Here is a 22,319-nt window from a genome sequence, read left to right as displayed (position 1 = left end):
ACTATACTATAAAGCTATAGTAATCAAAACAATATGGTATTGGGCTAAGGATAGGATGACAGACCAATGAATTAGAAATGAAATCACAGTGATAAGTTCTCGGGTATATGGAAAATTAATCTATGAAGAAAGAATTGGGTGTGTGAAAGAAAACAAATAAAGCCTCTTGAACAAAATGTGCTGGGAAAACTTTATAACCACATGGAAAAATAAAATTGTATCCATATCTCACACCACATATAAAAATGAATTCAAAATGGATCAAAGACCTAGGGGTTATACCAGAAATCATAAAATTGAGGAAAATATAGGCTGAACTTTCCAAAAGTGTTTTCTATGACCTGAGTTCACTGATAAGGAGGAAAAAAATCAAACATAAGCAAGTGGGCTATATGAAATTGAAAAGTTTCTGCATGGAAAAATAAATAAGCTGGAGTGATAATACCAGCAGTCAGGGCATTTGCCTTGCCTTGCATGTGGCCAACCCAGGTTCAATCCTGGCATCCCATATGGTCCCTCAAGCACCGACAGGAGTAATTCCTGAGCACAGAGCCAGGAGTAAGTCCTGAGCATCACTAGTATGACCCAAAAACAAAAGAAAGAAAGAAAGAAAGAAAGAAAGAAAGAAAGAAAGAAAGAAAGAAAGAAAGAAAGAAAGAAAGAAAGAAAGAAGGAAGGAAGGAAGGAAGGAAGGAAGGAAGGAAGGAAGGAAGGAAGGAAGGAAGGAAGGAAGGAAGGAAGGAAGGAAGGAAGGAAGGAAGGAAGGAAGGAAGGGAAAGAAAGAAAGAAAGAAAGAAAGAAAGAAAGAAAGAAAGAAAGAAAGAAAGAAAGAAAGAAAGAAAGAAAGAAAGAAAGAAAGAAAGAAGGAAGGAAGGAAGGAAGGAAGGAAGAAAGGAAGAAAGAAAGAAAGAAAGAAAGAAAGAAAGAAAGAAAGAAAGAAAGAAAGAAAGAAAGAAAGAAAGAAAGAAGGAAGGAAGGAAGGAAGGAAGGAAGGAAGGAAGGAAGAAAGAAAGAAAGAAAGAAAGAAAGAAAGAAAGAAAGAAAGAAAGAAAGAAAGAAAGAAAGAAAGAAAGAAAGAAAGAAAGAAAGAAAGAAAGAAAGGGAAAATAAATAAGTAAATAAATAAAACTTCGAGCTAAAATTAAAAAAAAAAACACTGGGAGAATACTTCAAATACAGGACTAACACCCAAGATCTATAAAGCACTCAGAAAGCTCAACAACAACAAAAAATAACTATGAAAACATGGGAAGAGATGAATAGACATTTCCACAAAGAAGACATAAGAAAGGTGAATAAGCAAAAGTGCCCAATATCAATTTATCGTAAGGTAAGCACAAACCAAAACAACAAAGAGGTATCACCTTATACCAGTGACAATGGCATATATCCCAAAAACGAAAAACAAGTGCTGAAGAGATAGTACAGTAGGCAGCGTTCTTGACTTAACCATAGGTTTGATCCCTGGCACCACATGTGGTCCCCCGAGTTCCTCCAGGAGTAATCTCTGAGTGCAAGTACAGGGGCAAGCCCTGAGTACTTCCAGGTGTAGCCCAAAACCAAAACAAAACTGAAAACAAGTGTTTGTGGGGGTGTGACAAAAAAAGGAACTCTCCTTCACTGCTGATGGGAATGTCACCTGGACCAGCCTTTAAAGAAAACAATATAGAGATTCCTCAAAAAAGTAGGTAAAGAGCTTCCATTTGACCCAGCTCTCCCATATATAGGTATCTACTTCCAAAACACAAAAACATTGATTCAAAAAGCTCTATGCACACCACCTATATTCACTGCAGTTCTTAGTTCAACAGTCAGGATATGGAAGCAACCCAAATGTACAAAAATCAATGCATGGATGCAGTAGTTATATACAATGCAATACTTATGTGACCACAGAAAAAGTAAAGTCATGAGCTCAGTAGTAACTTAGTTGGAAATGACGGATATCTGGCCACGCAAAATAAGCCAGAGCCAGGAGAACAAATACAGGATATCACTCACTTGTGATATGTAGAGAAACAAATCAAGGCATCAACAATTGATAATAAACCTTTGCACCAGATTACAGACCTGAGACTGCCAGGATGGGGGCAAATTTTCCGTAACACATGAGCATGGGGGTGGTGGTTAAGGGTAAGCACCCAAAACCTTACTGCCAATCAACAACTAATGAGGCTGGGTACAAGAGGAGGAAGGTCAGACCAGAGACAACAGGAACGGGTGGAAGGCCGTGGGCACTTCAGTGGTGGGGTGCAAGTAACGTTGTACACTGTAGGATAACATAGCCTCAGGTAGCTTAGGTTTATGGGGTTACTCCTGTTACAGTGCTCCCATTCCTCTTTGCTTATTTGTATCTTCTTTCTTAGTGTTCTGTTGACTTGTAAATATTGTTTTTCTCTTCTCCTTGAGTCCTTTGCATAGTTTATTCAGAGCAATGTCCTTTTTGTATGGACACAGGAAGACTTAGCAAATGTTATGCTTTTGTAACCTTATGTCATTTGACTCTACATGATATTTTCCTCCCTGGGCATCTGTTCTCTCAACCTAAGCCTCAGCTGCCCTTACTTCCTAGCACCCCCAAAAGCAGGGTCCCCGACGAAGGACGGGACGGACCCAGGGCAAGCGGTGAGTTATGTGCTACCCTGGCATCAAGATGGGCCTGGCCAAAGTGCCTAATGTTTAACTACAAGTTAAGAGCTTGATCATGGACAAATGTTGTCATGATCCAAACAGTGAAAACTAGATTTGGACCCTGCTAGGGTTAGGAGTGATTAATCTAGCCTGAGTGCTGTAGTCTGAGCCTGTGGCAAGATGTTGCCAGGAGAGCTACCTTGCAAGCCTCAATGTATCTCTTGCTATGTCCATACAAAAATAACTAGTATTAAGATGTTAATAAGTGTTTGGACTAAGGAAAGGAAAAAATCCTTAAGAGTCAGGAAGGGCTTTGGAATGCCCTGCCCTCAGGAAGGGCTTTCTTATGTTGATTTTGCGACCTGGCGGGGTGTAGCCTAGAGGGCAAGGTGGTAGAGACAAGTAGGAGGAGAGACTAGAGAAGTGAGAGATGCTGCAGTAGATCCAGAGAGAGACCGGAGCTGGGAGTGCAGGAGATGAGAAAGATGGAAGATTGAATAAATGGTAACTAACCAGCAACCAGCTTGGTCCTCGTTCTTCCTTAGCCTGTCCTTGGCCAACGGCCGTCCCGATCCAGCCCATACACTGCGGTTCCAGAGCACCGAACGCGGGCAGTGAGACACAGCAGCCTGGAGAGCCGCAAGTGCGCGCCCCTCAGCGTGCTTTAGTTTTTTACAGTACACCAATATTATAAACTTAAACACTAGTATAACCCTATTACTGAAACTATTTTTAAAATATAATTTTTAAAAAGAATAAAATATCTTTAAATATGAGGAGGAAATTGACATTTTTAGTCATTAATAAAAGCTAATGTAAATCCGTTCAATTCCCAGAACCATTTCACCCCCAACAAAAGCCCCACACACGCAAGAGCAAGTGATTGCAAACACCCAGGTCTCCACAAAAATATTCCTCAAACAAGCAGAAATTTCGAAACCAATATTGACAGAACTCTGGGAAATAGTCTAGAGTTTAAAACATGCAAACTAATGCTGAACCAAGAAAAAGGCATCTAAGATAGACAGGGAGCTAAAACTACACATAACTCTTAGAGAAAGATGGTGGAAATCTTCATGATATTTATCAATTATTTATTGGATATGACACCAAAGAACAGGCAACAAAGCTTAAGAATTGATATATCAGGCTTTATCAAAATTTAAAAGTTTTGTACAAAAGGACTTTATGGAAAGAGTAAAAAACAACTCACAGAAGAATATACTTACAAACCATATATCTGATATAGAATTAGAGTCTAAAATATATAAAGAACTATTATGCCAAAAATGTAATGAACAAATGATCTGAAAATGTATTTCTCCAAAATGCATCTATATATAAATGACTGTTCGGGAAGTGTGAACTCTGACACTACGTGGCATCCAGAGCACTGTCTGGTGTTAGCCTGGAGCACCAGGTACAATCTGGTAAGATTGTACTTCAAAAGTGGTTCAGGGGCTAGAGCAATAGCACAGCAGGTAGGGCGTTTGCCTTGCATGCGGCCGACCCGGGTTCTATTCCCAGTATCCCATATGGTCCCCTGAGCACTGCTAGGAGTAATTCCTGAGTGCATAAGCCAGGAGTAAGCCCTGTGCATCGCCGGGGTGACCCAAAAAGCAAAAAAAAAAAAAAAAGTGGTTCAAATGAGTCTGGGAAGGTGATTCAAGTGGTAGAACAAATGTCTCCCAGATATGAGACCCTGGGTTTGATCCCTACATTGCCAGGTGTGGTCCTGGTAGCCCACAGCACCACACTACTAAGTGTGTGCCCGTAACAACCTAAAAGATGGTCAAAATAGCAAATTTTATGTTCAATACACTGTACCACATTTTTTGTTTTTATTTTTGTTTGGGGGCCACAAGTGGCAATGCTCAGGACTTCCTCCTGGCTCTGTGTTCAGGAATCACTCCTGATGGGCTCAGGAGACCCATTCAAGATGCCGGGAATCAAACTTGGGTCAACAATATGCAAGGCAAGGGACCTTCTTGAGATTAGCGCCAGGCTTCACTCTACCACATTTTAAAATGAAACAAAAATAAAGACAGTGCAGGAATATAACTACAGCTCAGAACATGGTCAATATCCACTAAGTTTGTTTCCTTTATAAGTAAATGTCTTTGGGTAGACCTTCAATTTGATAGCTCCTGCTGAATGATTGCCAGTAAGCTTTTATTGTGTGTGTGGGAGGGGTGGGGGGGGGTGGAGGAGGGGTGGGCACACTTTGTGGTGCTCAGGGCTTATTCCTGGCTCTGAACTCAGGAATCACTCCTGGTGGGCTCAGGGGATTGTATGGGTTGCCGAAATTAAACCCAGGTGCGCTTTGTGCAAGGCAAGCACCCTACCTGCTTAACTATTACTCTGACCCAATTGCCAGTGACTATTAACGGACTCTTGTCTGTAGTGTTTTTTCATGGGGCTTTTCTGCTTTTAACACTCCCACCGTTCCCTCCTCTGCCTGTCTATGTGCCCACACAGCTGAGGGTCATGTGACCCTATTTTGAGTCCATGATGTAAGGAGTGGGACAGAGGACACAGGACTGCTGTCCAGGTGGCAAATGTGGGCTGAGCTGCTTCCTCTAGGGCACTCCAGACAGGTGCCTGGACCAGGACAATGGCAGGCAGCAGGTATGGGCACGTGCAAACATGCAGGAGATTGTGGGGATGGGTCGGGGAGAGACTCTTCCAGCACCCAGGCTGTGGGGACAGAGGAGCAGGAGACCCCACGGCTTCACTCACTCAACATCACGTCACCTCCATGCCATGGTTCCCTCACACCTCACCTCTGCCTGACCGCAGGGAGAAGCTCAGGGTGCGCTTGACACCCTCACAGTTGCCTGGGTCTTCATTGATGATGCCCACATTATTGTTCCAGGTGGTCCAGTTCACCTCGTCCACCCTGCAAGGCAAGGCAAAGTGGGAGCAGGCAGCAGGTCACTGAGGTGCCATGGTCTGCTTCTAGGTCTAGGGCTTGGCCCCATCAAAGGGGAGATAAGGACAAGGGCTAAAGTGGTAAGAGACAGGGTGCCTGCTTAATGGGCACTGGCCCCTGCAGGCTGTTCTTGAATCAGACTGTAGTGCCACAGGACTTTCGATATGAATCCTTGGTTCTGACCTGGAGAACCGGAAGATCATTCTGGAGAGCTCATTTCCTAATGGGTCCCCTGTGTCTGCAATCAAGCCTGCCACTGCAGCTGGCTCCAGGCAGGTCCCCAGATCCATGCTAAGCTCTGCAATTGCCCCTGGAGTTATAGCTGGCTCTAGAGCTCTAAAGTGGGTTCTCTACCCACAAGTAGCTCCGGGGTGGTCCCAATGCTCCAGCTCTGCACTGGACTCTGAAACCCAGAGCTGGCTGGAGGTAGGTCCCTCAGCCTGGAGCTGAACCCCAGAGTTCCCCAAGCTTGGGTTCCCGCATGGAGGTTACCTGAAGCACCACCTGTAGTCGTCCTTGCCGTCAGGTGTGTACCCCACCTGCAACAGCTTGCCTGAACGGAAGGCCCGCCTCATGCTCTTAAGGAAGCTCTTCTCCGTGTCCAGGATGGTGATGGCTCTCTGCGGAAGGCAGGGGGTGCCCTCACTGTCTGGCTCTGGCTGCCAAAATGCCCCTTCCCAGGCTCTTCCACCCCCAGCACCTCCTAGTTGATCCAGCGGTTTCGTTACCCTGCTGGTTGCTAAATGCAGCTCTCAGGGCCTGCCTCATAGTGGCTTATCCCTTAAATCTAGGCTAAGAGACCATCCCAGACCAAAGTTCTCTGAGGTAGGCATTCCCTGGAGTTGAGTTCTCCACCTCCTGCCTCAGACTGGCCCCAGTCAAAATTAGTGGCTGTGAACACTAATTGATGGTGAAAACCCATCAGAAGGGCCAGAAAGGTGTCAGCAAAAGGGCAGGCTGGTGCCCAACCCCCCAGCCCATAGTGCTTCCTGCCCTGTCCCCTAACCCCTCTAGGTTGCCTGTACCCAACTGGATAGGACAGTAAACAGCAACCCGAGCCTCCCGCCCCAGCAACTGACCCACCTGCAGCTTCCAGATGTTCTTGCTTTCCTGCGCGATCTTGTTGACAGTTTCGCCCATGAGGGCAATGAGCATGTTGAGCAGGAGAATGTAGGTGAGGATCACGTAAGCCAGGAGCAAGATGATGAAAACAGCCTTATAGTCATAGTTCTCCGTGAACTCCAGGTCCCCCATGCCAATGGTGAACTTGAAAAGCTCCAGGCATGTGAAGTACAGGCTGTTGTAGTTGCTGTTGGGGGACCGGCATCCAGTCCCTCGCCTGAACGACGGGGCGGTGTCCACCACCACCACCGAGGTATTCTTCCCATCCTCCGAGGTATTCTTCCCATCCTCAATCAGCGTCACCACAGCTGCAGAGCAGGGAGCAGAGGAGAGCTATGGGGGATCCAAGACCCTCTCCCAAACACCCCACCCTACATACTCCCCCGGACCCCACAGGATGGGTTTTAGCAGGAAAGCTGCTCAACCAGGAAGTGCCTTTGTAGGAAATTTTATTTAATATGTTGACAATAATACTGAAATTTGTGTTAATTAAGCCACATCCATGTGGCAGAAAAGAAAGTATGCATAACATACAGCTGACCCAGGTGCGATCATATGGTCCTGAAGCCTGCCAGAAGTGAGCCCTGAGCACAGACACATGAATTAGTCCTGAGCACTTCTGGGGTGTCCCTCAAAATCAAAACAAAAAGGCCACCTCCAATGTGAGCCACTGGTGGTACATACCACATTGACATTTAAAGAGGCACTGCCTTCTTCAAAACTATCAGGATCATCATAAGATACTTTGGTACAATATCAACTTTATCATTAAAAAACAACATTAAAATGAATATAAATGTACAATGTGAATGCAGGCTTGGTATAGTGCGTGACGTGCCTAAACTCGCTTGTCACTCCTGGATCTGAACTGACAGCGGAGGTCTGCAGCCACACCTTGTCAACCTGTGCCCCTCAGAGTTGAGGGCCACACTGCTGAGAAGCTCAGAGCAAAGAGGCCTCTTTCCAAATCCACACCCTTCTTTGCACAAGCGGTCTGATGCCCAAAAACTTCCAGAGGAATTGTGCCTCCCTAGTTCCGGCACAGCAGAAAATGGCATAACCCTCTTGGTCTAACCCCTTCCTTCAGACCAGGTGCCAGAGCTCCATGGAACCGGTAATAATGAGCTGATCCTATTCGCAATTTACTCCCAAACTATTGTTTGTTTGTTTCAAAGAATGGGATTGGCAAGTGTCCAGTGACAGATGAGTGAATAAAGAAACTATGGTACATATAAACAGAATGGGATACAGCTCAGCTCAAAGATAAGATGAACTCTTTCAATTCACTGCAACTTGGATGGACTGGACAGTGTCATGTTAAGTGGGGTGAGTCAGAAGGAGGAAGTCAAATACCTGATGATCTCACTCACACATGGAGTATAAATAAACAAGTAAGGGAATGGCCAATGGCCAATGAAAGCAAACCCCAAACTGTTGTCAAAAGAACTGACTGCCAAGCAGGGGGAGGGGTGGAGATGGCAGATGAGGGTGGAAACCAAAAACGTCCCTCAGGACAATGGGGATGTGTATTGGCACTCTGGTGGTGAGTGTAGTATTGAAGGCCTAAGACAAATGAATAATATTATTATAAACCATAACACCTCAATTTAAATTTTTTGATTAAGTTTTTTTTATTTTTTAATTAAAATACTGGGGTGGTGTTGAGGGAATATGTTTTTAAAACACAAAATTAGGGGTCTGGGCAATAGCTCAAAAGACTGGAGCACATGCTTTAGATGCAAGTGACCTGGTTTAGTCCCCTGCCTTGCAGGACTCCCCCCAGCACTGCTAAGTGCCACCAAGCCAGAAGTACCTTTTAAGCACTGCTGGGGATGGGCTAACAATACATACATAATTAGGGTCCAGGGATAGCTCAGAAGGACAGTACCTGCCTACAAACAGAAGACCAAGAGTTCAATTCCCAGCCCTACCTCACGTGCACCCAGCATGATCCTAGCAGCTCTGCCATTTGGGATTCCAAGAACCATAACCAAGTGTTGGCGTGATCTCCAGTACCCTACAGCCAAAGGTTTGCTGGAGTATGAGAAGCCTGGCAAGCAGCACAACGAAAGCATGCGAATACCGCAACCAAGTATACAACCTTAACTAGCAGTGTGTCTGTGGGAAACGCCACAACTCAAGAGTCGTGAGCACACATGCAAGTGCCACAACTACATGGGTGTCCCCTGGCAAGCCTCACAAACAAGTGTGTGCAAGCCCCAATCAGAACAATAACAAAAGGCAGAAAGGAAAGGCTAAGTCCATTTAAATGTAAAAATTGGGGAGTGTGGCTATAGAGGAGTTATCTAGACTGTTCTTGCAACCTTTATGAAAGTCTGAAATGATGTCCAAGTTCAAAGTTAAAAATAAATGATCCAGGAACCAGAGAGATAGGACAATGCCTAAGGTGCTTGCCTTGTACATAGCTGGCCCAGGTTCCATCTCCAGAATCCCAAATGCCACCAGAAGTGATCCTTGAGCACATTGCCAGGAGTAAGCCCTGAGCACATCTGGGTATGGCCCAAAAACTGTAGCACTATAGCACTGCCGTCCCATTGTTCATCAATTTGCTTGAGCAGGCATCAGTAACGTCTCCATTGTGAGACTTGTTGTTACTGTTTTTGGCATATCCAATACACCATAGGTAGCTTGCAAGGGTCTGCCATGTGGATGGGATACTCTCGGTAGCTTGCCGGGCTCTCCGAGAAGGATGAAGGAATCAAACCCGGGTCTGCCCCTTGCAAGGCAAACACCCTACCTGCTGTGCTATCACTCCAGTCCGATCCAAAAACAAAATAAATAAATAAATAAATTTTAAATTTAATAAATGACCCAAAATGTCATTATCTTTTAAGCAAAATGCATTTTATCCCTCAAAAATTACTCCAACATTTTCTGAGTCACATTTCCAGGTCCTCTTACTGTTTCCAATGTGTCCCTTGTCCATCTTCTCTGTGACCTCAGACAACCCCCACCTCACCCACAGTCCCTGCGGAGACCTCTTGAAGCTGAAGTTAACAGAAAGCCACCCCTCCACCGGCCCCCAAAGTTCATTACCTGTGGAAAACCCGAACAAGAAAACGAGGTAGACGAACATGAAGCGACACAGGTCTCTCAGGATCATCTGCAAGGGAGAGCAGGCCTGTGAGAACCAAGGCTAAGCCCGGGAGGGCCACAAGGCAAACCCACACTGCTGGCCTTAGAGGTCCATCTAGAGCTCAAGTAAACCAGAGTGCATGCACAGGGACTTGGCTCCTTGGCTCTCAGTGTCACGCAGGAGTCATTGTTCAGTTTCCCACCCAGCCCCAGTCTTTGTTCTGACGGGTGAGGAGGACCTGTAGAGGGAGTCAAGTTTCAGGTGAACCCTCAAGCCTGGCTTAAGGCCAGGTTATCCGATTCATGGGGAATTCACTGGGAAAGTGGATGATGAATGAAGCCTGCACCTACCCAGTCAATTCTGAGGATGGACAGAGGTCATATGATCCTGCCCCAGGCACACATAAGTGAACAGACTGTGGAATCCACACGGAACCCACCTTCTCAATCATGACAGCATAGATGCCCATCTGCTGGAAGCCGCGGGTGTAGTAGAGCATGTTGGTCCAGCCCATGGCCAGGGAGAACACCATGGAGGCCACATACTCCTTGCAGTGGCTGAAGTACAGCACCACAGTTCCCAGCATAAACAGTGACTGCACAAAGCTGAAGGTGGAAGGACAGGAAGTTTAGTGTAAGGGCATGTCAGAAGCCAGGAACCCCTTCAGAAAAGGCAGCTCCCACTGCCTGGATCTGTCCTCAGAAACCCCAAGCCAGGGTAGGTGCCGGGTGAGGCTGAAAGCAACATCACTCCCAAGATGGAAGGGTAGGAGTGCAAAAGCTTATTCTCTACATGTCACGGGTATAAATATCAGGCAAAAAAAAGCTTGTCCATATATATGTGTATTGTATTTCATGCATGAAGAGTTAGAGGAGAAAATAGGAACTTAAAAAGCAGAAATGAAAGACTGAAGAATAGGTGCTGTAACCCCGATTATCTCCCTGCCTTATCTCCAGAAATGGCCTCATTGGACAAAAGAAACTCTAGGAGACCAAGAAACTCTAGGAGACGGAGCTGTGAGAAGGGACCGATCATGCTCCCTAAAAATCAACAGATAGGCTCGTAGCTCCTGTCCTCAAATTCAGGAACACAGCCTGGGGAAATGTACCTCAATGCCTCAGTCTAGGGGGCTGCCCGAGGGGAAGGCCCAGGCGGCGTGGAGGGAATCGGCACCATCCTAGCACAGGACCTGCTCAGTGCTCCCCTCTTTACCCATTCACCTCACATCTTTTGTTCATCAAAGCCTCCTCCTCAGGGACCCCGGCTGTGTTGCCACTGAAGGCCCTGCCCACCACCTCCCCTCCTCTCTGCATGAGGAGCTGTGTGCTGACATGAGTCTATCAATGAAGCGGCTCATTAACTGGAGTTCTGTGGCCAAGGAAAAGTCTTCCTCTGCCTTTGTAGAGTCTCAGACCAAACAAGAACTGATGGTAGTTGAAATAGGTAAAAGGTTGCTGGGTGGCAAATAAAGTCCCCTGGAATCTGGAGTGCAGGGGAAACAGAGACTATTTTAGCAGACACAAGAAAGTCAAATCTGAAGCCAGAAGAGAGAAAAGCTGAGAGTCAACTCTCTGCATCAGGGCGTCTTCAAATGCTCAGCAATGCTGAGGGCAGGTGAAGGACAAAAAATATGCAGAGTGGAGGTTTTGCCTCTGAAGAAGATGAAACACAGGGCATTTGGCCCCTGTAAAAGTATTGCTGCATGATCTTAAAAAATTATGTTGTTCATGTGCTATATAGATGGCAGAAAGCCCTCTTCTCTACTTAGTTGTCAGAAACTAGAAGCCCGACTGCTTCCTTCCAGTGAAAAGATGTTCTCCATGATATCTCACAAACCCAGGAAGAAAGAACTCAATAGACTGACTTTAGACAGTCTCTAATGAACAGCTTGTCTAGACCAGTCTTCAGTAAAGTTCAATACTGAAAACCCTCATTCACACACTAAAAGCCTCCAAGTAGCTATTCAGCTCATCACTATTAATTAGACTTTAGAGATTTCCAGATATCCTGAAAATAGCCTCTTATATGAAAGAGAGCAAAACAAACAGGAAGCAATAACTTGAAAAGAAAGTCCATGCAAAAAAAAACCCAATAACTTGAAAAAAAGTCTATGAAAAATTATCTTAATAGCTTAGGGGGACAAAAGAAAATATCACATCTGTGAACCAATAATATGAGGCTAGTGATAAGGACTATGGGCTGGAGGGATAGCACAATGGGTAGGGCGTTTGCCTTGCACATGGTTGACCTGGCTTCAATTCCTCTGTCCCTCTCAGAGACCCTGGCAAGCTACCAAGAGTATCCCACCCTCACAGCAGAGCCTGGCAAGCTACCCGTGGAGTATTTGATATGCAAAAAAACAGTAACAACAAGTCTTAAAATGGAGATGTTACAACGTTACTGGTGCCCGCTGGAGCAAATCGATTAACAACAGGACTACAGTACTACAGTGCCCAAAACAATAACAAACAAACAAACAAAAAGATCATGCAGGGGCTGGAGCAATAGCACAGCGGGTAGGGCATTTGCCTTGCACTTGGCCAATCCGGGTTCAAATTCCAGCATCCCATATTGTCCCCTGAGCACCGCCAGGAGTAATTCCTGAGTGCAGAGCCAGGAGTAACCCCTTTGCATCACCAGGTGTGACCCAAAAAGCAAAAAAAAAAAAAAAAAAAAAAAAAAAAAAAAAAGATCATGCAGTCCAAAATGCCATAAAGCTGAAAAAACTCTTCTCTAAGATTGAAAATTCTTTTGCTTTTTTTTTTTTTGAGTCACACCCTGCGATGCATAGGGGTTACTCCTGACTCATGCACTCAGGAATAATTCCTGGTGGTGCTCAGGGGACCATATGGGATGCTGGAAGTCAAACCCAAGTCAGCCATGTGCAAGGCAAATGCCTTACCCGCTGTGCTATCGCTCCAGCCCCATAAGATTTAAAATTCTTTTAAGACAGGAACCAAGTCTATTTTATTTCATTATTCCAGTGCCAACTCAGTGAATGCCAGATGGATAAGGAAAATGAACAAGGAACATATAACTCAGACTCAACACCCCAAGAGTCTGGGAATGGGTCTGTCATTCCCCAATATCTGCTGGATATCTGGCACAAGGTGAGCCCTCTATATCCATTCACTCACCAAACTCTTATTGAACAATTAACAACTAATTCACATTCACATATTAGGCCTAGACTCTGCCAAAAGATGCTCTCCACTACTGAGGCAGTAGAGTTCAAACGTCACTTACAATAGCATCTCACTGTAGCTGTCCACAAACAAGGACTTCAGTGACGGCCGCCTCTGCAGAAAATACTGAATCTGCAGGTAAAGAGAGTAAAAGGCAAAAAAAAAAAAAATTAAGAGTGGGTAATGGTGCGAGAGCACCCAAAATGCTTCCTAAACAGCAATACCATAGCATGAGTGCCCAGATGCTGATGCGAGTGGAACAGCAGGGGACAGGCTAACGGGGAAATGCTAGCTAACTGAGTCAGGAGAAATTCTGAAAAGTAGAGTGGGAAGGCATACCTAGAAGCAAAAATAGGAAAGGAAATCCAAAACATTTATCAATTGTTGGGTTTGAATGATGAGACTGGGCCTTTTTTGTCTTTTTATTTTTATTTATTTATTTTTTGCTTTTTGGGTCACACCCAGCGCTGCTCAGGGGTTACTCCTGGCTTTGCACTCAGGAATTACTCCTGGCGGTGCTTGGGGGACCATATGGGATGCCGGGGATCAAACCCGGGTCGGCCGCGTGCAAGGCAAACGCCCTACCCGCTGTGCTATCGCTCCGGCCCCCTTTTTTGTCTTTTTAATTTGTGCTTTTATCCCTTGTTTCCCTCAAGTATGCATTACAATAAAAACAAATAGGCAATCTCCACAATAGGAACTTTCCAGATGAACATTCTGGGACCCACTAAATTCTCCTACACACACACACACATCTTCCTCTCCCTCCCTCTTTATTAACTACTCCTGTCTTTATTAACTAGATGCTTTCTGCTTTCTGCACCCTGCCCTACCTGCTGTGACTTTTCATCACTGTGCATGCAAAAATAAAGAGAGTTGTTTATGTAAAGAAAGTCTGACCATCTGAAAAAACTCCATAAAGGGAAGGTAGTGAGAAAACCAGGGTGGGGTGTAGTTTAGATCAAAAGGATTTAGAAGAGAAACACAATAATCTCAAATCTGCGCTCAGATTTCTAACTCATCTATAGATAGTTGGCCCCCTGTGCAAAAAAGAGACTGACTAGGAATGTAGTTCAGAGGTGGGAGGATCTGTGTTCAATCCCTAGGGTCACAAAAAATATATAGATGGGTCCTTTGAACCTGTTCCAGAAACAGGATTTTAGGGGATGTAGCTCATGGTAGAGCCCAGGCTTTACATGTCTAAGGCTCTGGGTTAGATCTCTGGCACCTGCTGATATATTTGAAGACTAGCCTAGGAATATGTATTATGAGTTTTTTGTTAAGATGGTTCCAATATGTGCAGATTTCTTTTATTATTCTGAACTTTCAGTTTATTGAAAGTTTCAATTTATTAAGCAGTCATGGGTCAAGATCCAATCCCTTAATAGACATCCCCTCTTTCTCTGTAATCAGCTGTCACATGGAAACCCGGACTCTGGGCCTGTGGGAACCCACTAAGCAGGACCACCCCACTCCCCAACACTGGAAGTCTGCGAAAGACTGAGATCCCACCTTCTCACCTGCACCCTCTCTGCTACTCAGCAGGGCCACTGCCTGTCCAGTGAGTTCAGGTGTGAGGGCACACCCAGTTAGCCTTGTGACTTCTAACGACAGCAGAAACTCACAACATGAAAAGAAGTGCTTACCCCACGGAAAAAAAAGTAGACTCCCCCCAGTACCGAAAGAATCTCTCCAACGACTCGGAAATAGTCTTCAACAGTGTGTTTCAGTTCAAAAGGAGGCTGCAAGGTGCAGAGAAGTTAGTGATGCCGCTCCTTAGTTCCAGCCTTGGTTTGACAAACACTGAGCAGGTACACAGCCCTGGGAGGGAGCCCCAGCTCCTGTCTGGGAGACTCCGCCTCAGCCCAGGGAGACACAAATGAAGACAAGACATTACTAGAGGGATTCCTGCCAGGAGCAAATGAGAGAATCAGTGGGGCACAGGCATGACCCTCTACTGTCCCATGATGCCCTGGACATCCAGTGCAGGGGACGGTTGCATCCTGACCTCTCATTCCCTAGTCCTCTCTGACCTGATGCTCCCTATCTTCATTCAGTGACTGACTACACTTAGCCTAGCACAATCCTGAGACTAAGACTCTGGACTGAGAACAGCAGAGGCATCAGCCACCGGGGCGACCTGAGGAAATGCCAGTCCTGGGCAGACTAGGATCGCCTGGGGACCCTTCCTTGTCTCCAGAGAGTTGGAGGTCCAGGGTTCAGCCTAGATCTGGAGACTCAGGTCCTTCCTCTCTTCCCCTTTCCTCCAAGCCCTGAACCTGGAGCCTCACCAAGCCTCCCACAGGCCTGTAGTAGGCTGCCGTGGTGAAGATGATCATGTACAAGCAGTAGACAAAAAAGTTGAAGTAGAAGATCCGCTTGACAAATCGGTCCCACTTGTCCTGCAGGAGTCGGTTCAGTGGCTCCACCAAGAGCATGTCATGGCGATTCTGAGGAGAGCAAACAGAAATGTTAAAAAAAAAAAAAATGTTGGGGCTGGAGTGATAGCACAGCGGGTAGGGTGTTTGCCTTGCACATGGCCAACTCAGGTTCGATTCCCAGCATCCCCTATAGTCCCCTGAGCACCACCAGGAGTAATTCCTGAGTGCAGAGCCAGGAGTAACCCCTGAGCATCGCCAGGTGTGACCCAAAAAGAAAAAAATGTTTTAAAAGAAGGGGCAGGGTGATAGCACAGTGGGTAGGGCACTTGCCTTGCATGTGGCTGACCTGAATTTGATCTCTGGCACAACATATGGTCTCCCTGAGCCTCGCCAAGAGTGATCCCTCATCACAGAGCCAAGACTAAGCCCTGAGCACTGCCAGCCCTGAGCCCCACTGCCCTCCTCACTCAAAAGAAAAATAGAATTTAAAAAATAAGATTAAATAATTGGTTTGGAAAAGAGAGAGGGGAGTCTCACTTCCCCACCAGGAACCAGCTTGCATAACCACACTCACGCTCTCATATTCACCCACCATGCCTGGTCCAGCCTTGGAGGGCCCCAGGCCCAAACCAGCAGGCCCAGGCTCTTACAGAGAACAGACAAGAAATGGGAGTGGACCAGCGATCGTGAGTTCCTGCTGACTCTTAGGGGCTCACAACTCTTGCCCAAAACTCTATGCCCTTTATCTCTAACACCTGTCCCAAGAGCCTCCATCCTTTTATTCCCTCAATAATGGGAGGAGGCCGGTCTAGGCACAACCAGGCATGAGGCCACTCGAGAGAAGTTGGAGGCAGGCAGAAAGGGGTGCCTGGGATCCTTATACCTCTCATTTCCAGCTCTCATCCTTCTGGCAAGGTAGATGATTACCTACATGTGTGAGCTAAGAGAATCAAGAAGCCTTTTTGGAGTGGGCGAACCAAATGCCTAGAACAGCACCATTTCATGTGTGGTTTAGGGTCAAAGGAGATCTCTCAGGCAGATGGACCCAAATCAGGTCATTTAGCCTTTGTAGGCCAGTGAACCCAAGCCACACCCGCAGCCCAATCTCCCCCAGCAATGTCTCTGCTGAGTGTCTTGGGGGAGGGGGCGGGGGGCAGGAGCTGGGGGCAGTGCCATACCCAGCGATGCTCAGAGGTTACTTCTGGCTCTGTGCTCAGGAATTGTTCCTGGCAGTGCTCAGGAGACCATATGGGATGCAGGGATGGAACTCCAATCAGCCATGTATAAAGCAAAAGCCTCCCCACTGTACTATTGCTCTGGCTCTTCAGAAAGGAAGAAGGAAGGGAGGGAGGAAGGAGGAAGGGAGAGAGGGAGGGATGGAGGGACAGAGGAAGGGAGGGAGGGAAGGAGGGAGGGAGGGAGGGAGAGAGAAAGGGAGGGAGAGAGGAACAAAGGAAGGAAGGAAGGAAGGAAGGAAGGAAGGAAGGAAGGAAGGAAGGAAGGAAGGAAGGAAGGAAGGAAGGAAGGAAGGAAGGAAGGAAGGAAGGAAGGAAGGAAGGAAGGAAGGAAGGAAGGAAGGACAACAGGAACAGGAGATGAGGCTTTGTTGTGACACAGTCTCCTATGTGTCCCATGTGTGAGGCCCTGATTCTCAGGGACTGCTACTGGCTCAGTGCTCAGGGGTCGCTCCTGTCATTGTTCAGGGCACCGTAATGGTGCCAGGGATTGAATCTAGGGCTGCAGCATGCAAAGCATGTGCTCTGGCCCTTGGGGTCATCTCTCTGGTCCTGGGGACATCATTTCATACCTATTGTGTGACTAAAGCCCTCAGAGAGAATAAATGAGATATGAGCCTTCAGGCCTCAGCCCCAGGCAGCAGATTTTCATTGATAAAAGGACAGGGGCTGGAGTGATAGCACAGCGGGTAGGGTGTTTGCCTTGCACGTGGTCGACCCGGGTTCGATTCCCAGAATCCCATATGGTCCCCTGAGCACCGCCAGGAGTAATTCCTGAGTGCAGAGCCAGGAACAACCCCTGTGCATTGCCAGGTGTGACCCAAAAAGAAAAAAAAATAAAATATAATAAGATAAAAGGACAGACACTCTGTCCTCAGAGTGTCCTCAACAAAGACAGTAGAAAATGATCACTCTGGATAAGAACTGCTACTGAAAAGAGGTACAGGAACAAAATGATAACCTGTCTGTACCTATATTGCAAACCAAAATGCCCGAGAGAGAGAGAGAGAGAGAGGGAGAGAGAGAGAGAGAGAGAGAGAGAGAAGAAAAGTGCCTGCCACAGAGGCAGGCTGAGGGGATGGGGGGTGGCAATGGTGGTAGGGAAACTGGGGACACTGGTGGTGGGAAAGGTACACTGGCGGAGGAATGGGTGTTGGAGCATTGTATGACTGAAACCCAACTATGAACCACTTTGTAACTGTGGGTCTCATGGTGATTCAAGAAAAATAAATAAATTTGAAAAATTTTTTTAAAAGGACAGAGTCTGCCAGAGGGTGGGGGACACTGGGGTAGAAAAACAGGAGCCCTCCTAAGTCCAGCCCACTCACAGGTGTGTCGCTGCTGCTGTAGGCGATCACCTCCAACACCGAGTTGTTCTCACAAGTGTCGATACAGGACAGGTCGTAGAGCGAGGAGTGTACAGGCCCGTAGGCCCACTCGGTAAACTTCCTGGACAGGTGCCTGCACTCAGGCTCCCGGATCTCCCTCTGCAGAATGTAAGCCAGGACCTGCCCGGGGCGGGGGTGCAGAGCCTGTGAGAGGTCAGTCCTGAGCCCAGTCACAGGCTTCATCTTCACCCAGCAAACACCACCCCTCTCCCCCCCACCCTCCACCCCTCTCGGCTCAGGGAATACCTCTGCTTCCCAGGAGAAGGCCCACCCAAGTGTCTGGAGAACCCACCCCACCCAGGATCTTCCTGCCACCATTCAGATCTAGCTGCTTACTTCCTCAGACCCCCTACAACCCCATCAGATCCGTGACAGATCACCCCTGGGCCCCTGCTTCCCATCTTGTGGTAAGGGACTGCAGTGATTTATTCTAGAAAACCTCAAGTCAGACGAAAATGAAAAAGGAAATCCAAGAAAAAAGCAAGCAAAAATCCCAGGCTCCTCACCCTCAGAGGCTCAGTAGGAACAGACACAGCTTTGAAAATCCCCCTGGGACGAAGCCATCCCTGACCCTCCATTTCCCACTGCCTCGCCCACCAGCAACCTTCTGTTGAGCAACAGACATCAGCCACAGGCCGTGTTTCGGCATGAGCTGGCCCTACCCAGACTCTCCCCTTAGGCCTTCAGTAGGAAGCAGACCCCAGGGGAAGGGCTGGAACAAGGAGGGGGACACTGACAATGGTGAGGGAAGCAGTCACTCTGGGGAGGGTGTGGAGCTGGAATGTGCTATGAAACCCTATCAGTAACGGAATAATAAATCATAGTGCCTAAATATCTTTTAAGGGTCGTGTTGGAATTGTGTCCATGAGAAACCATTTTAATAGTATTATAAACCCCCCCAAAATTCTTTTAATTTAAAAAGTATCTGTCAGAGAGGGGGGGGATAAAGAGAGAAAGAATGAGAGAGAGAGGGAGAGAGAGAGAGAGAGGGAAAAAAGCATCTGCCATAGAGGTAGGCAGTTGGTGGGGGTGGGGGGTGATGGGAGGGAACCTGGGGCCACTCATGCTGGGAAATGTACCCTGGTGGGGGGATGGGTGTTGGAACACTGTATGACTGAAATCCAATCGTGAACAGCGTTGTAAGGGTCTATCTCACAGTGATTCAATAAAAATGTTTAAGAAAAAAATCTCTGTCATAGAGGCAGACTGGGGAGGTGGGAAGGAAACTAGGGACATTGGTGGATGAGAGCAGACTCTAATGAACGGACTGGTGTGTGAACTCTGTATGCCTGAAACTCACTCATGAATAATTTTGTAATCACAGTGTCTTATGAAATTTTTAAAAACAGGGGCCAGAGAGATAGGACAGCAGGTAGGACACTGGCTTTGCACGTGGCCAACCTGGGTTCAACTCCAGCATGCCATATGGTCCCCTGAGCTCACCAGGAGTCATTTCTGAGTGCAGAGCCAGGAGTAATCCCTGAGCATCATTGGATGTGGCCCAAAACAAATGAACAACAAAAAAATTATTTTAATAAAATTAAACTAAAAGATTTAAAAGACAAACAAAACTCTCCCCTTGGGAGACTTAGGGGCTTCCCCATCCCCCAAAGCCCCCTCCCTACCCCGATCTTCCCACTCCTGGCAGCCAGAGACAGCGGCGTCAGCCCCTTCTTGTTGGTGAGCTCCTCCAGCTTCAGCGTGGGGTGGAGCTTGGCCCCCAGGATCAAGATCTCATTGTACATGCTCGTCACAAACTTGGTGTTGTCGGCCGTGTTGTCAGCCACCTCCACCAGCGCATGCAGCACCGTGTTGCCCACCGAGTCCTTGGCGCTGATGTCCGCCCGCTGCCAGGAGTTCTGCAGCAGGAACTTCACGATGCCCAGCTGGTTGGTGCACGCGGCCAGGGAGAGAGGCAGCTCACCTGCAGCCGGCAGGGGCACAAGGTGGGCCTCAGGCAGCGACTGTGCAGATCACCGACCCACCCCCAGCTCCCTCTGTCTCTGTCCCACACCGCCACCTTCAGACTCATCAAAGAGCTGCACAGGAGGCCCAAGGGATGATTCAAAGGGCTGGAGACCCGGTTCCATCTCCAGGCCAACGTGGTCCCCCAGCACTGCCAAGAGCCACCCCAGCAGTAGCCCGGAGTAGGTGTGAGCCCCAAAGAAATAAACAGAAAGGCTGAGAGACTGCCTCCGCATTGTCTCCTACCAAAGTAGAAGCCGGGTCGCCCTTTGGTTTGCTTGAAGAAGTCGCCATTGGCTGCAGCCTGGACATCTGCCCCGTTCTCCACCAGGAGTGTCACCAGAGCCATGTTCCGCCGTTCGATGGCAATGTGCAGCGCCGTCTGGCCTGTGAGGATGCATGCCGTGGGCTTGGTGCTCCCTGTCCCGTGGGGGGTCCCACACAGAAGGTGCTGGATCATCCCCCAGGAGGCCAAGTCAGGATCCTCAAAGGAAGCCTGGCATGTCCAGACACCCCTGGGAACAGACTGAGAACTTGAGGGGATCAAACTCACCCAAAGGCAAGAGCAGAGAAAGAGCCAAGTGAGAGATTGACTTTAAGGAGCAAAGGACACCATGACAGCAGAGGGTGGATCCAGGAGAAACTGAGCCAACAGGGGATAGCTGGGCCCTGGGACCAAGGGTGCTGGCTCAGGGCCTGGGACAGGGAATAGAAATCTCAGCCTCACCCAGAAGTGCCAGTGCCTTGCAGGTGGTGGACCCTGGAGAGCTGCCCCTCACCCCTGTAGTAGCTATCCGTGTAGCTGGCGTTGACGAACTCCTTCAGACTGTTGGTCTGCCGGGCGATCTCCAGGAGCAGGGGGATGGTGTCGTTCTGCCCGTCGTGCAGGTTCAGCATGGCTTTCAGCAGACAGGTCTTCCCCGTCTCCGGGTCTGCAACACAAAGGGGGTCAGAGCCAGCGCCACGCACAGCCCAGCCATCCCAGGCAGCCCACTGTCTCGGGACCACCTTTGAACTCGCTGTCCATGAGGTGTTTCTTGCTCCTCTGCAGGAAGAGCAACAGGTTCTCCAGCTCCTCACAGTTATTCTGGGCCACAGCTTCAAAGATCTTCCTGCGATCATAGAGCTGGAGGTTCTTCTTGGTCCCCACGTGGACCGAATTCTGGGGCAGCAGCCTGTGGGTCAGAAAACACTCTCATCTCACACTCTGCTCTTCCCCCAGCCCCCAGGTCTTCAGAACTCATCAGTGAGTATAAACCTCAAGACAAAGAAAAAAGTTAAAAAGCAGGATGCAATAGGCACCTCTCCATCCAGCCTAGCATCTGGGCAACTGATGTAACAGGAAGGTAAGTGCACCGCCATTCTGTCCCTACCCTTTATGCCCTTTATGGGGACCCCTTACCACCACCATTTCCTCTGTTACCCAGCCAATTCTTGACTCAGGACCTATCTCAAACCCTGGGACCACAGAGGCAGCAGCCTGGAGCAGACGCAGGCCAGGCTCTGGATGGCCCCTGCTAAATAAAAGAGGCTTCTGAGGACAGGGAGATGCTCAAAGGACTGGACCAGCGGACTCAGATGCTCTCTGACTCCTGGGCTTCAGGACCTTCACACACCACAGGTTTTGCTGTGGCTGGAATCTGAACCAGCTGAACTAGGGACGGGAGTCCAGCTCCAGACGTGCTTACCTGGAGTAGGTAGGGCCCTCCGTAGACCTCTGGATGATGATAGCAGGACTGATTCTGATGGTTGGGCAGGATGGCAACTTGCCTTCTTCATGTGAACAGTCGATGGCAGAAGCTCCCTCCCAGTCACACTTCCCAAATCGCTGGCTCTGGTTCTTGGGGAGGCTGTGGGGATTGTTTGCAGCTAGCCTGGAGTTAGGGTCTCCATCCACAAGGTCTGGGCCGGAGTCCTCTTGGGGTTGGTCCTCAGATTCTTCAAAGTCTGAACTCTCCCATTTTTTCATCCTTGCAAGACCCTCCATGGCTCAAGAGATAACCTGCAGGCAGCCACGAAGATGAGGTTCATTCCCACTTAGAACCCTACTTGACCTGAACCCCTGCGTGTTCTCAGGCAAAGAGCCCTGTGAAACAGGACACCCCAGAGCTTCTATTGCTTCTTCCCCTAGCTCCCCCGAATAGAACTTTTTAGAGGTGCTGTTCCTTCAACCCAAGAGACCCAGGAAACTGAAGAAATAGTGCGGGTTTAAGGCGTTTGCCTTGCACATGCCACCCTTGTTAGATCCTTGCCTCACACATGGTCCTCCAAGCACTGCCAGGCGTGATCCTTGAGCACAGGGCTAGGAGTAAGCCCTGAGTAGTGCTAGGTGTGACCCACAGTCACAAATACAAAAAACAAGAGACCCCAGATGTTAACAGGT

At 47.9% G+C, this 22,319-nt stretch overlaps 1 protein-coding gene across 1 annotated transcript in view; it reads right to left on the bottom strand.

Annotated features, from left to right (window-relative positions):
- The window catches only part of TRPV1 (transient receptor potential cation channel subfamily V member 1), a 29,248-nt gene extending 7,343 nt beyond the window's left edge, over nucleotides 1-21,905 (bottom strand). Inside the window, exons 1-14 of the mRNA XM_004604963.2 lie at nucleotides 21,625-21,905; nucleotides 20,945-21,111; nucleotides 20,716-20,868; nucleotides 20,183-20,323; nucleotides 19,597-19,895; nucleotides 17,912-18,091; nucleotides 15,259-15,417; nucleotides 14,614-14,709; nucleotides 13,029-13,099; nucleotides 10,222-10,387; nucleotides 9,743-9,809; nucleotides 6,647-6,993; nucleotides 6,056-6,183; nucleotides 5,415-5,530 (exon numbers count right to left, since the gene is read on the bottom strand). Of these exons, the coding sequence (XP_004605020.2) occupies nucleotides 5,415-5,530; nucleotides 6,056-6,183; nucleotides 6,647-6,993; nucleotides 9,743-9,809; nucleotides 10,222-10,387; nucleotides 13,029-13,099; nucleotides 14,614-14,709; nucleotides 15,259-15,417; nucleotides 17,912-18,091; nucleotides 19,597-19,895; nucleotides 20,183-20,323; nucleotides 20,716-20,868; nucleotides 20,945-21,111; nucleotides 21,625-21,905 (2,371 nt within the window). The remainder of the gene's footprint in view (nucleotides 1-5,414; nucleotides 5,531-6,055; nucleotides 6,184-6,646; nucleotides 6,994-9,742; nucleotides 9,810-10,221; nucleotides 10,388-13,028; nucleotides 13,100-14,613; nucleotides 14,710-15,258; nucleotides 15,418-17,911; nucleotides 18,092-19,596; nucleotides 19,896-20,182; nucleotides 20,324-20,715; nucleotides 20,869-20,944; nucleotides 21,112-21,624) is intronic.
- Between the last annotated feature and the right edge of the window lie 414 nt (nucleotides 21,906-22,319).

This window comes from Sorex araneus, chromosome 3, assembly GCF_027595985.1.
Source record: "Sorex araneus isolate mSorAra2 chromosome 3, mSorAra2.pri, whole genome shotgun sequence".
In the NCBI taxonomy this organism is placed as follows: Eukaryota; Metazoa; Chordata; class Mammalia; order Eulipotyphla; family Soricidae; genus Sorex; species Sorex araneus.
Note: the sequence above shows the minus strand (reverse complement) of the source record. Positions and strands in the feature narration are given on the sequence as shown.